Below are 12,258 nucleotides of genomic sequence, written 5' to 3' on the forward strand. Positions count from 1 at the left end.
TATCTGAGGCTTTATTTTACCACTGCATTCACAGTCTAGAACAAAGCCTACATTGAGTTAAATGTTTTTTTTGTGTGTGTGTAATTTATGAATCCTCCTTGCCTCCAAAACCCTTTCGTATTTCAATATCCTTATGTCTCTGGCTGTATTCTGTGTGATTCCTCAATCTCAGTGACATGTTACTGATTCTCATTTCAATGTGTTTTGTCAACTATTTATGTCATCTATTAATAATTCTAAAAAGTAAAACTGACTCTTTTAAAATTATTGTCATTTTTTTTTCATCTCTTCCATTCCATATTGGTCTATTTCTCATCATAATTACAGTTTTTGTTTCATAGACTCTGTTCTTGTTCTATAGATGAAAATTCCCCCTATTTAATTATAAAAATTATAGTCATTTTACTTGTGTAAAATTCTTTTCACATTTTTCCATTAGGAACACCAATTATTTTTTTCCATCACCATGTTGCTCTTCCCATCAAAAGATAGGGTTTATTTGCAACCCCCCCTCAAAACACACATCTTGAATCTGAGATGGTATTGTAATTTGCTTTGACCAAGGAAATAAAGCAGAAGCATCTGCCATAAGAATTTTGCAGCTTCCACTCTCGATCTCTGCATTCATATGTTATATAAAGAAGCTTGTGCTGTACTGATAAAATACCATGTAGAGAGAGAGAAAGACCCAGTAGCACCCAAGACACCAATGGTGTGAATGACGCCTCCTTAGATATTTCAGCCCCAGCTGAATACAACTCTATGTGACTCTGGAAAACAAAGAACAGAAGAACCATCCAGTTAAGCTCAGCCAAAAAACAAAATCATGAAGATTAATATATAGATGTTGTTTCAAACCATTAAAGTTTGTAATAGGTTTGTTTTGAAAACCTATTTTCAAATAAATATATTTTAAAATTGTAGGTAAGTTTTTTTTTTATTGTATGTTGCTATGGACTGAATATTTGTGTTCCACAGCCAAATTCAAATGTTGAAACTTAATCTCTAATGTGGCAGTTTTTGGAAGTGGGATCTTTGGTCGTGAGGGTGGAACCCTCATAAATGGGATGTGTCCCTATAAAAAGAGAAAAAGACTAGAGTTCTCTTTCTCTCAGCCATATGAGGATACAATAAGATGCAAACAATGGATCAGCTGGAACCTTGATCTCAAGCTTCCCAGTCTCCAAAAGTGTGAGAAAGAAAGTTTATTGTTTAAGCCATCCAATCTATGGTGTTCTGTTATAGCAGCCCAGAGAGAGGTCTAAACTTCCATGTTCATTGTAGCATTACTCATAAGAGTCAGCGTATGAAAACAACCTGTACCCATCGATGGATGAATGAATAAAGGAAATGTGCTATATACACGTTATAGAGTATTATTCAGGCTCAAAAATGGAAGTCTTCTCATATATGACAACATGGATGAACCGGGAAAATATTATGCTAAGTGAAATAAGCCAGTTGCAAAAAGGCAAATACTGTGTAATCCCACTTTTATGAGGTTTCTAAAATAGACAAATTCATAGAAAGAGAGAATGAAATTGTTGGTAGCCAGTGGTTGGGAGCAGGAAGAAATTGGAAGTTGCTATATTTTATAAAAAAGCTATTGGAAAATACTGTAGTGATGCACCAAGCACTTTATGGAGTAATTTGTTGCTGCATTAACTCTACTTTCCTCCCCCCGATGTATAGAAAATGGATTTAATTAATCTCAAAGGGAATTTGGGTAAAAGAAGTCAAGCCTACTGGCATACTTTCTTTCGAGAAAACCGGTATTTCAAAATATCAAACTTAAAAACAAAAAAATGAATAAATTGAGGAATGTAAGTGGAGTTATCAATTATAAATGAAGAAAAATTCCTTGTGGAGTTTCTACACATGCTATTGAGGGAAAGCAGAGCTGGCTACCCTCCCCCATGCCTTTTTTTGGAATATTGTTTATTTTCAAGTATTAAAAAACCTCAATAAGAGCCTTTACCTCTCCCTTCCCTGCCTAAAGGACTTTAGGTAGGAAATCCTGCTTAAAGGAATATAACTATTTCCTTAGCATAATTTGAACTAAGTGTGATAGATAAGGAGGAACGTAGCAATATCTGTCTGTTAGACTCCCCTCTGTGTCCATTGGTTTTGTGTAGCCTGAAAAAAAATTGTTTACCAAACGCTTGCTTCCTTTCTCTTTAGCTCAAACTGGCTTATCAGCCCCATCTGACTGTTTGTCCTGACGTCTTGTATTCTTAAGGATCCCTTGTATGTATATGCATAGTAAATTTAGTTTTCTCTTGTTAATCTATCTCATGTCAATTTGATCATTACACGAGCTAAAAGAACTTGAAAGTTTAGAAGTAAAACTATTTTCCTCCCCTACATCATCTTCTCAGGAAATTTCATGTCTTAGTTTATAATTATCTTAAATGTAATGGACAAAATTTACCTATAAAAAAGCATAGAATAGCTGGATGGATTAACAATGTGGCATATGAAATAGATGCATGATATTGAGACTCTGGCCTGGCATTTTGACAACCAAATCCCCAAACTAGAGAATTTGCTTAATTTCCTCCAAAACTAATTTAGAAAAAGAGATTGTTTTGGTGTTATAATCATAAGTGTTCACAAGAATGAGAGGATAGGAACAATATATATATATAATGCAATATATATATATATATATTGTACTTTATAGTCCTTCTCACTATTGTTATGTTACACTGTATTAAATAATTTGAATTTAAAAAATCATCAAGGGTAGTTTTGAACAAAAAAAGAAAGCTTAAAAGTTGAAATTAGCAATATGGGGATATATGACAGAATGCACCCTTGCTGGAAGATGGGAGGTTTATGTTAAATGAATGCATTTGGTTGCAACATATGATACTGCTGCTTTTTTTTGGGAGAAAAAGTGATCAAACGGCAGTTATTGTATATGATTTACGCATGAAGATATGATTCTTTATGAAAATGCTTTTCAAAAGTTATTGTTTTCTGAGTTTAAAACAAATATATTTGTAATGTAGGAAGTACAAGAAAAGATAAAAATGAATAATGAATATAATAAAGATCAATCATTATCCCTCAAGCCAGAGATGACCATAGTTAACATTTTGATGAATTTATATCCACTCTCTTTCCTACAATATGTACAGAGTGTATTTTTCAAATATCTGGATCACATTGCTAGTTATAAATATTAACATTGCCTATGAAATTGGAATCTCTGGGTTCAAATCTCAGTTCTACCATTTATTTGCTGTGCAACATTATGCCAATTTTTCTTTGTGACTCAGTTTCATACTTTAAAAATAGGAATATGTATGACAGACTTCATAGAATTTCTGAAGGTAAAAGTTACATATATATTACCTTAGAACAGTTTCTGGCAGACAGTAAGTACTTATTGTTACCTATTACTAATAAATAGTTTTGAAAACATAAAGATTACATTATATTCCACTTACAGTAATTGTTTAACCAATATTTTATTGTGGAGAAATTGGATTGTTAATGTATTTTTATTATTAAATATAATACTATAGCAAACAACCTTTGCTTTGGTTATTATCTGTTAGCCCTAACTCTCAAGGTTCTTGTCTGTCTGTCCTGTCCTAAAAAGTTAACCTCTGAGAACTGAATCATTCTGTCTGTCTTGCTTTCTTGGCACTAGTTGATTTTGAAAGAGGTTGAATCATTTATCTCTCTGCTCTCTCCTTACATAGTCATAGTTCTATCAATAGTTGCATCTGTTTTGAAGTGACGGTTTCTACCAAATGTTTCTTTTGATAGTTCTAGCTTTTACTGGTCTCAGCTAACACTAAATTTTCTTTAGGAATTTAGATCTAGAGGTGTTAATGACTTCCTGTTATTGGTAGTATGTAAGTGTCTTGCCATCTCTTATTGGATCCCTGACTCATAATTCTGTATATAATTATTAGTTTTTCTTCTTTTTAGCCAGAGAGAGAGAGAGAGAGAGAGAGAGAGAGAGAGAGAGAGGAGAGGAGAGAGATGAAAGTTATTGATTTGTATTTGTGGCACTTCAGTTATTTATTGATTGCTTCTCTTATTACCTTGATGGATAAGAGGTAGTCCTCAGCTGAGCCAGTGACCCCTTGCTAAGGTTAGTGACCTTTGGGCTCAAGCCAGCAACCATGAGATCACGTTGATGATACCACCCCCAAGGCAGTGAGCCTGCACTCAAGCTGGTGACATCAGTGTTTCAAACCTGGGACTTCAGCATCCCAGTATGATGCTCTATCCACTACACCACCACCAGTCAGGCTGCACATAATGTTTTATTATACTTTTTTTCCAGTTAAAATCTATCAAATGAGCTGTTTTCAGCTGATACTTGGATATTGTCTTTTATTTGTTACTCTATATTACTTTGCCAATGAATTACTTATATATTTCTTTTCTAGAAGAAAAATTACTGAGTCAAATGGTAGAAACACTTTAAAAGTCTCTGCTATACATAGCTAAACAGTATAAAGACAATTTATACTCTTTTTAAAGATCAGTTTTAACATCATTGGAGAGAAACTGCCTGCTGGAGATTTGCATGGGTTGGAACCAAACCCTTGCCTGATAGGTTGTACCCTCCCTTAGCTTTTCTAGGAGAGGCAATTCCTGGTAAGAACTCTTCTTATGGTCCCCTTCATCTCACTGTTCCTCAAGGTATAGATAAGTGGGTTGAGCAGTGGGGTGCCCAATGTATATACCAATGAGATGAACTGATCTTGCTTGGGAGAGTAGCTGGAGCTGGGGCGCAGGTACATGAAGGCACAGCAGCCATACTGCAGCAGGACCACAGTCAGGTGGGAGGAACAGGTGGAGAACGCCCGCTGGCGGCCAGCAGCTGAATGGATCTTGAGCACAGCAGCTATGATGAAAATGTAGGAGGCGGTGATGAGGAGGAAAGGCACAGCAATGGCTAGTGTGGCTGCCACCAGCACCGACTGCTCATGGATGTGGCTGTTGGCACAAACAAGACGCATCACTGGTGGCACATCGCAAAAGAAATGTTCGATACCTCGGGTCTGGCAGAATGGCAGGGAGAAGATGAAGACCGTCAGTTGTAAGGACAGGAACAAGCCGATGACCACAGTTGCAACAACCAGGTGAACACAAAGAGTTAAAGTCATGATGAGAGGATACCACAAGGGATGGCAAATAGCAACATATCGGTCATAAGCCATGATAACCAAGAGGAAGCAATCGGCACTGCCGAGTCCGATGAAGAAAATCATCTGCGTGGCACAGCCCAGGAGGGTGATGGCCTTCTGTGACTGTAAGATGTTGACCAGAATGTGAGGCACCACCACAGCAGTGTAGCATATTTCTACCCCTGAGAGGCTGCCCAGGAAATAGTACATGGGTGTGTGCAGATGAATTTCTGTCTGGATGGCCACCACAATGAGGACATTCCCACTTATAATCAATGTATAAACCAGGCTGACTCCAAGGAAGGAGAAGGCACACAGCTCAGGGTGGGAGGGATAAGCCAGGAACACAAACTCCATTAACAGTGAGTGATTTCCCCAGGTCATGGAGCCAACCGATACTCTTTGTTGAGAGTTAAGAAGACAGAAGGAAGAATCAGATTGACAACATATTAGTTCACACTGTGAACCACTGTCTAATCTCATCACAGCTGTAGTTACAAACTAGAATACTTAGAACTAATTCTCTTTTTCTCTCCACTTTAACAAAACCGCTTCTCATAAATGTCTACAACTTAATTTCTCACTGACAAACACTGGCAAAATTGTGTAAGTAATTTTTGAGGAAGATATTTATAAAAATTTGTGGGATTCAAAGTCATTGTCAGTAGTAATGAAATGAAATTTAAAAATTTCAGGTAAAGTCACAAGAAAAGTGTCAAGGAATTTTTGGGTGAAAGTGAAGGCAGAAACCATTTATTTATTCACTTATTTTTTATTTTTACACTCAATGCCTCATGAAGTGGTGAGTTGTAGAAATATGAGTATCACATACAAAAACATGACATATATAATATATTTTACATGGTGAATAAATATAGATAGAGTCATAGGAAATGTATAAATTAGACAATTGAGTTTTAGAAAAGAAATGTATTTTCAACTTTGGGCATCCTTCCACAAGAACCATATGATTTCACTTATCTCTGGGATATAAAACAGCAACAAATGAACAAACAAACTCATGGTCACAGACAATAATATGATGGTTACCAGAGGGGAATGAGAAGAAAGTCAGGTTAAAGACAGTCAACTATATATGGTGGTGTAAGGAGACTATTAGGTGTTGAACACAATATAGAGATGATCTATTACACTTGAAACTTATATAATGTTATTAATGAATATCACTCCAATGAGTTTAATTAAAAAAGACTTAACGGGAGAAAAAGCATGGAATAGTAAGGACATCTAAGAAAAAAATGTTTATTGGACCACACAGTTAAAAATTGGGAAGCATAAAGATGTGAGGGTCATGAAAAATTGACTTAGTTTGGGAAGGGTGTAAAGTGCTAAAAAGGAGTGTGGTACATTTACACAATGGAATACTACTCAGCCATCAAAAAGAAGGAAATCTTACCTTTGGTGACAGCATGGCTAGAACTAGATTATTATGTTAAGTGAAATAAACCAGTCAGAGAAAAACAAATACCATATGATCTCACTTCTTTGGGGAATCTAATGAACACAATAAACTGATGACAAAATAGAAACAGAGGCGTGAACACATGGAACTGATGAACAGCTATCAGAGGGGAGTGGAGTGAGGGGACTGGATGAAAAAAGGTGAAGAGATTTGCCAAAAACATATATACATAATACGTAGATACAGACAGCAGGGTGACAATAGCCAGAGGAAAGAGGGGAGTGGAGGTAGGGGGAGGAGGGCAAAGGGGAAAATGGGAGGGGAAAGAGGCCTTGCTTGGGACGGACGGTGCATGATGCAGTGTGTAGATGCAGTGTGTAGATGGTTTTATATCGAGTTGTACACTTGAAACCTGTAAAGTTTGGCAAACCATGTCATCTCAATAAATTAGAAACAAAAGGAGTGTGGGAAGAAAAGATTGCAACAGGATGTTAGAGGACAGAATATTAGGTGTAGAAGCACAGGTAGTAAGTAGTCTTTTAGGCAAGGGTGGCACTGGTGACTTGACAGAGTTGTGCTTAAGAAAAATCAGTAATTCTATGCAGCAAACGATAAAATCAACAGAGTGAAGGGCAACCTATGGAATTAGAAACAATATTTAAAAATCATATGCCTGATAAGGGATTAGTGCTCAAAATATGAAAAAAAAACCCCTATAACTCAACAACAAAACAAACAACTCAATTAAAAATGGGCAAAAGACGTCATTGACTAGGTGAAGTAATATATATATATGCATATGAAAAGATGCTCTGCATCACTAATTATGTTAATGCATGTCAAAATCACAATGAGATATTACCCCACACTCATTACTATGACCACCTTAAAAACAAAACAAAACACAACAACCCACAAGTGTTGGCAAAGATGTGGAGCAATTGGAAAACTTGTGCATTATTAGTGGGAATATAAAACGGTTCAGCTAGTATGACAGTATGAAATTTCCTTAAAAAATCAAAAATAGAATTATCACGTGATCCAGCAATTTTCCTTCCACATGTATACATAAAACAATCAAAAACAGGATCTTAAAGAGATATTTGCACACCAAGTTTATTGCAGCATTATTCACAATAGCCAGAAGATAGAAATCATCTATATTTCTCACAAAAATTAGAGGATATTTCAAAATAAATATGAAGCATTGAAATATCCTCTAATTTTTGTGAGCAGTATCATTTTTCATCAACAGATGACTGGAAAAAATAATGTCACACATACATACACAAGAATATTATTCAGGCTTTAAAAAGAGGTAAATCCTGTCCTATGTTATAAACTAGGTGAACTTTGAGGATATTATGCTAAGTGAAATAAACCAGTCACAAAAAGAAAAATCAGCATTATTTTCTTTGTATGAAATATCTAAAGTAGTAAAATTTATAGGAACTGAAAGTAGAATGGTGGTTGCTAGAAACAGGATGGAGTGAGTTTTTTGTGGGTATAGAGCAGGGGTCCCCAAACTTTTTACACAGGGGGCCAGTTCACTGTCCCTCAGATCGTTGGAGGGCTGAACTATAAAAAAAAAAAACTATGAACAAATCCTTATGCACACTGCACATATCCTATTTTAAAGTTAAAAAAAAAAAAAAAACGGGAACAAATACAATATTTAAAATAAAGAACAAGTAAATTTAAATCAACAAACTGACCAGTATTTCAATGGGAACTATGGGCCTGCTTTTGGCTAATGATATGGTCAATGTCTGGTTCCATATTTGTCACTGCTAGCCATAACAAGTGATATGACGTGCTTCCGGAGCCATGATGCATGCTTCCCGCGTAACTGGAAGTAGTACTGTATGTGGGTGAAGTCGCACTTTGCATCTGCATCCTGTGCTCCTCTCACTGACCACCAATGAAAGAGGTGCCCCTTCTGGAAGTGCAGCAGGGGGCCAGATAAATGGCCTCAGGAGGCCTCATGCAGCCCACAGGCCGTAGTTTGGGGACCCCTGGTATAGAGCTTTAGTTTTGTAACATGAAAGTTTGTGGAGTTTTCTTGAACAACAATCTGTATGTGGGTAATAATACTATAACGTACACCTGAAAAAAATTTTTTTTGACAGAGACAGAGAGAGACTCAGAGAGAGGGATAGATAGGAACAGAAAGACAGGAATGGAGAGAGATGAGAAGCATCAATCATCAGTTTTTCGTTGAAACACCTTAATTGTTCATTGATTGCTTTCTTGTATGTGCCTTGACCGTGGGGCTACAGCAGACCGAGTAACCCCTTGCTCAAACCAGCGACCTTGGGTCGCAGCTGGTGAGCTTTGCTCAAACCAGATGATTCCGTGCTCAAGCTGGCGACCTTGGGGTCTTGAACCTGGGTCCTCCACATCCCAGTACGATGCTCTATCTACTGTGCCACCGCCTGGTCAAGCTGAAAAATTTTGAAGGTAGTAAATTTCGTTGTGTAGTTACTTTTATGTTATGGCCATACACACACACATACAAAGGCAACATTTAACAATATAGACCCAATTGGATTTCCAATCTGTGTATAACCTGTAGTTAAGTAATATTGGAAGAAAATGTGTGTGTGTACAGAGACTATCCTAAATATTAAGACTATTTAGAGCATAAGTGGCTGTTGTTTTTCTACTAGTTAATAAGTAATATCTATTTCATTTATTCTCTTTTAAACTTTAATAATGATTAGAATTACATTTAATGTCACTTAGCATATTTGACATTGTATACAACAAGCAGAGAAAGGGCAGTGAATCAGTGTAAAATGAGTGTAAAATTACATTTAATTTCAAAACTGATAGTTTGAATAATTGCATCTGCTGGCTCTGTGATACAGGGCAATATATAATATTTCTTATTTTTGAATTTATTTTAAAATTATAGTTGACATACAATATTATATATTAGTTTCATGTACAAGATAGGGATTAGACATTTATATACCTTATTAAGTGATCACCCCAATAAGTTTAGTACCATAAGTCATATTATGATATTCTTTCTTTGAAAAGTGGGGATAAAAATTGTACCTAGTTTTATGGTTTGTTTGGATTAATTGAGATCATAATGTAAATTATCTGCCACAATGCTAATCCATAGTAACAGCAGCCTAGCAGTATAATATAAAAAAACTATCATTATTATTTTTAAGTTCAAGGGCACTCATATCCTTTATTTAGATTTTATCTCCCTATATCACCAAACTAGTTATGTACAAATTGTGGACACTCAAAAACATGTGTTCAATGGATAAATATACTGTGAAAAACACGTCATTTATGCTTTTTTCTATTTTCTCTTTTTACTTTTAAGATTACTTCATAATCAGATCACTTGTTTAAAAACTATTATGGAAACAACATTAGTGGCTCTAATTATAGAAAACATTAGGGCTACACTGTAGAAAAAATCCCATCATTCCACTACTCAAGGGCATAGCACATATAAGAATATATCAGATGTCTGAGGCTAATCTACCACCTATATTATGATGGAGGGCTTTGAAATTTGTGTAATAATGATGACTTCTGAGAAATTTATTAGAGTCAATCACTCATCATCTTAATGATACACTCTAGGATCTATAATAAAATACTTACATCAGAGCAATCATAGGTCATAAATTCCTAGAGTTGGAAGGGAACACTGAAATTGCTTAGTTCAGTCCCTATTATATACTTGAATCTCCAATAAAGTATCTGAACATCAGGTCACCTTCAGTGCCAGGAAATCTCATTACCTCCTGGCTCTCTTGCTCCATTGTTGAAAGGATCAATGCTCTAAAAGTTTTTTCTGGTAATCAGCTTGACCCTACCTCTGTGCAACTTCTATATATTCATTCTACTTTACACCATGGGGTAATTTCCATGTAAAAGAATTCAGATACTATGCAGTCCTAAATTTTCATCCACATTTATCTAGCCATTCCTCATATGACATGGATTTAATATTTCTCACAATTTTAGCTCTGAAAATCCTCTCATTTTAAATGTCTCCCTAAAAAGTGTCCTACATGGAACAAGTCTTAAGAATTGTCAATATTAAAAAGATTTGTACATCACCCTTATTGTCATGGGCAGTCTATTTCTTCAATCTAATAAAAATAAGATCAATTAACAGGTTTGTGTTTGTTTGATGTTCTTCTTATACTTTGACTGCTATTTATCTCCTTAGCTGTTAACATTTCAAATCTCCTTTTCTCATTTTCAAAACAGCAAAGTGTCATCCACTATTTTTAAAAACATTTGTTCATGTTTTAATCTGCCAACATCGAGATTTTTAGAAAATCATTTATTTTTATTTGCTGATTCACATCTTAACCATCTTTTCTGAAGTCACTCACATTTAATTTTTATGTGCTAAGTGCCAAGCACTACACACAATGGTGATCAAAATGGCACAGTCTGTGCTCAAGTGGATATTCTGTTGTAATATGAGAGGCAGACACCGTTAATTAAATAATCTGGAATATATATAAATAGATAATAAGTAACTAGGCAACAGACAGACAAACAGACAGACAGACAGATAAATCTGATTAAGTGCTACAAAGAAAAATAGTGTATTATAAGACTGCACAACATGAGACATGGCATAGTTTGTGATTAGGTGATTCTACAAAGGCTTCCTAGAAGAAGTAATACTTAAGCTTAGATCTGAAGAATGAGAATAAACTAGGAGAGTTTAGGTAGAGTAATAGGGTCCATATTCTAGATAGGTAAATGATGGACTTTATAGTTCAGGAGAATGAAACTTACTATATCAACATATCATTAACCTGCTATTACAAGTTTTTACTAAATAGTAAAGTATTTAAGTTCAAAGGCAGCCAACTTCTAGTCTGGATCTGTTCATGAACTCACATGGACCTCAATGCCTTCAAGTCACATTCCACATCACAGACTTATCTTCCTTCTACTTCTCCAGCCAGTCTAGCCCAGTCAAAAGGATTTTATGAGAAAAATTAGCCATTTGCATTCTGAAAATCTAGAGTCTAGGCTAAAACATTTCTCTAAGTGTTCAATTAGTGTTATTTTAAAAGTGAGGTTAGTGGACTTGGCATTGAACAGAATTGTGCTAGAATCAACCTCTACTAATAATAGCAATATCTTCTAGGCATATCACCCATGTTATTTTTGGCTTCTCCATATTTAAAAGAGGTAAATAATAATACTTATCTAAAGGGGTCATGAGATTAAATTAGATAAAATGTTTAGAACACTTGGATGGACATGTAAAACCTCTTATTTTGCATAACAAATGCTAATTCTTTCCTTATTTCTTTGAATCTATGAAAAGAGTAATAATATTGATAAGGGATAATATCTACCATATTATCTGTCAGGATTAAATGAGGTCCATATAAAGAGAGGGTTTTTATGAACTCAAACTGTATCAAAATTTATGTTATTTATTCTTTCAACATTTCTTTGAGATTAATTATTCCCATTCTACTCAGAAAAATTGGACTCCCAAATGGATTCAGAGAAAATACTCTATGGTCCGAACTAGTTCTGAAATGCTGGAGTCTCAACTTATAAAACCATTACTCACTTTTCTGACTCAGTGTCAGCTGGTGCCTGGAACTTTGTAAATCAAGAAGGAGGTAGAAAAAGACTTTTTCTTAGCTTTAACATGAAAGGGAC

The 12,258-nt window shown here is 35.3% G+C and overlaps 1 protein-coding gene across 1 annotated transcript; it reads right to left on the reverse strand.

Annotated features, from left to right (window-relative positions):
- Positions 1 to 4,604: 4,604 nt before the first annotated feature.
- Positions 4,605 to 12,258, reverse strand: OR10W1 (olfactory receptor family 10 subfamily W member 1). The gene is made up of 2 exons (XM_066253984.1): positions 12,167 to 12,258; positions 4,605 to 5,556 (listed from the first exon to the last, which is right to left on the reverse strand). The coding sequence occupies exon 2, from the start codon at positions 5,538 to 5,540 to the stop codon at positions 4,605 to 4,607; it is 936 nt and encodes a 311-aa protein (XP_066110081.1). The 5' UTR covers positions 5,541 to 5,556; positions 12,167 to 12,258.

The sequence above is a fragment of the Saccopteryx bilineata genome, chromosome 1, assembly GCF_036850765.1.
Source record: "Saccopteryx bilineata isolate mSacBil1 chromosome 1, mSacBil1_pri_phased_curated, whole genome shotgun sequence".
Classification (NCBI taxonomy): Eukaryota; Metazoa; Chordata; class Mammalia; order Chiroptera; family Emballonuridae; genus Saccopteryx; species Saccopteryx bilineata.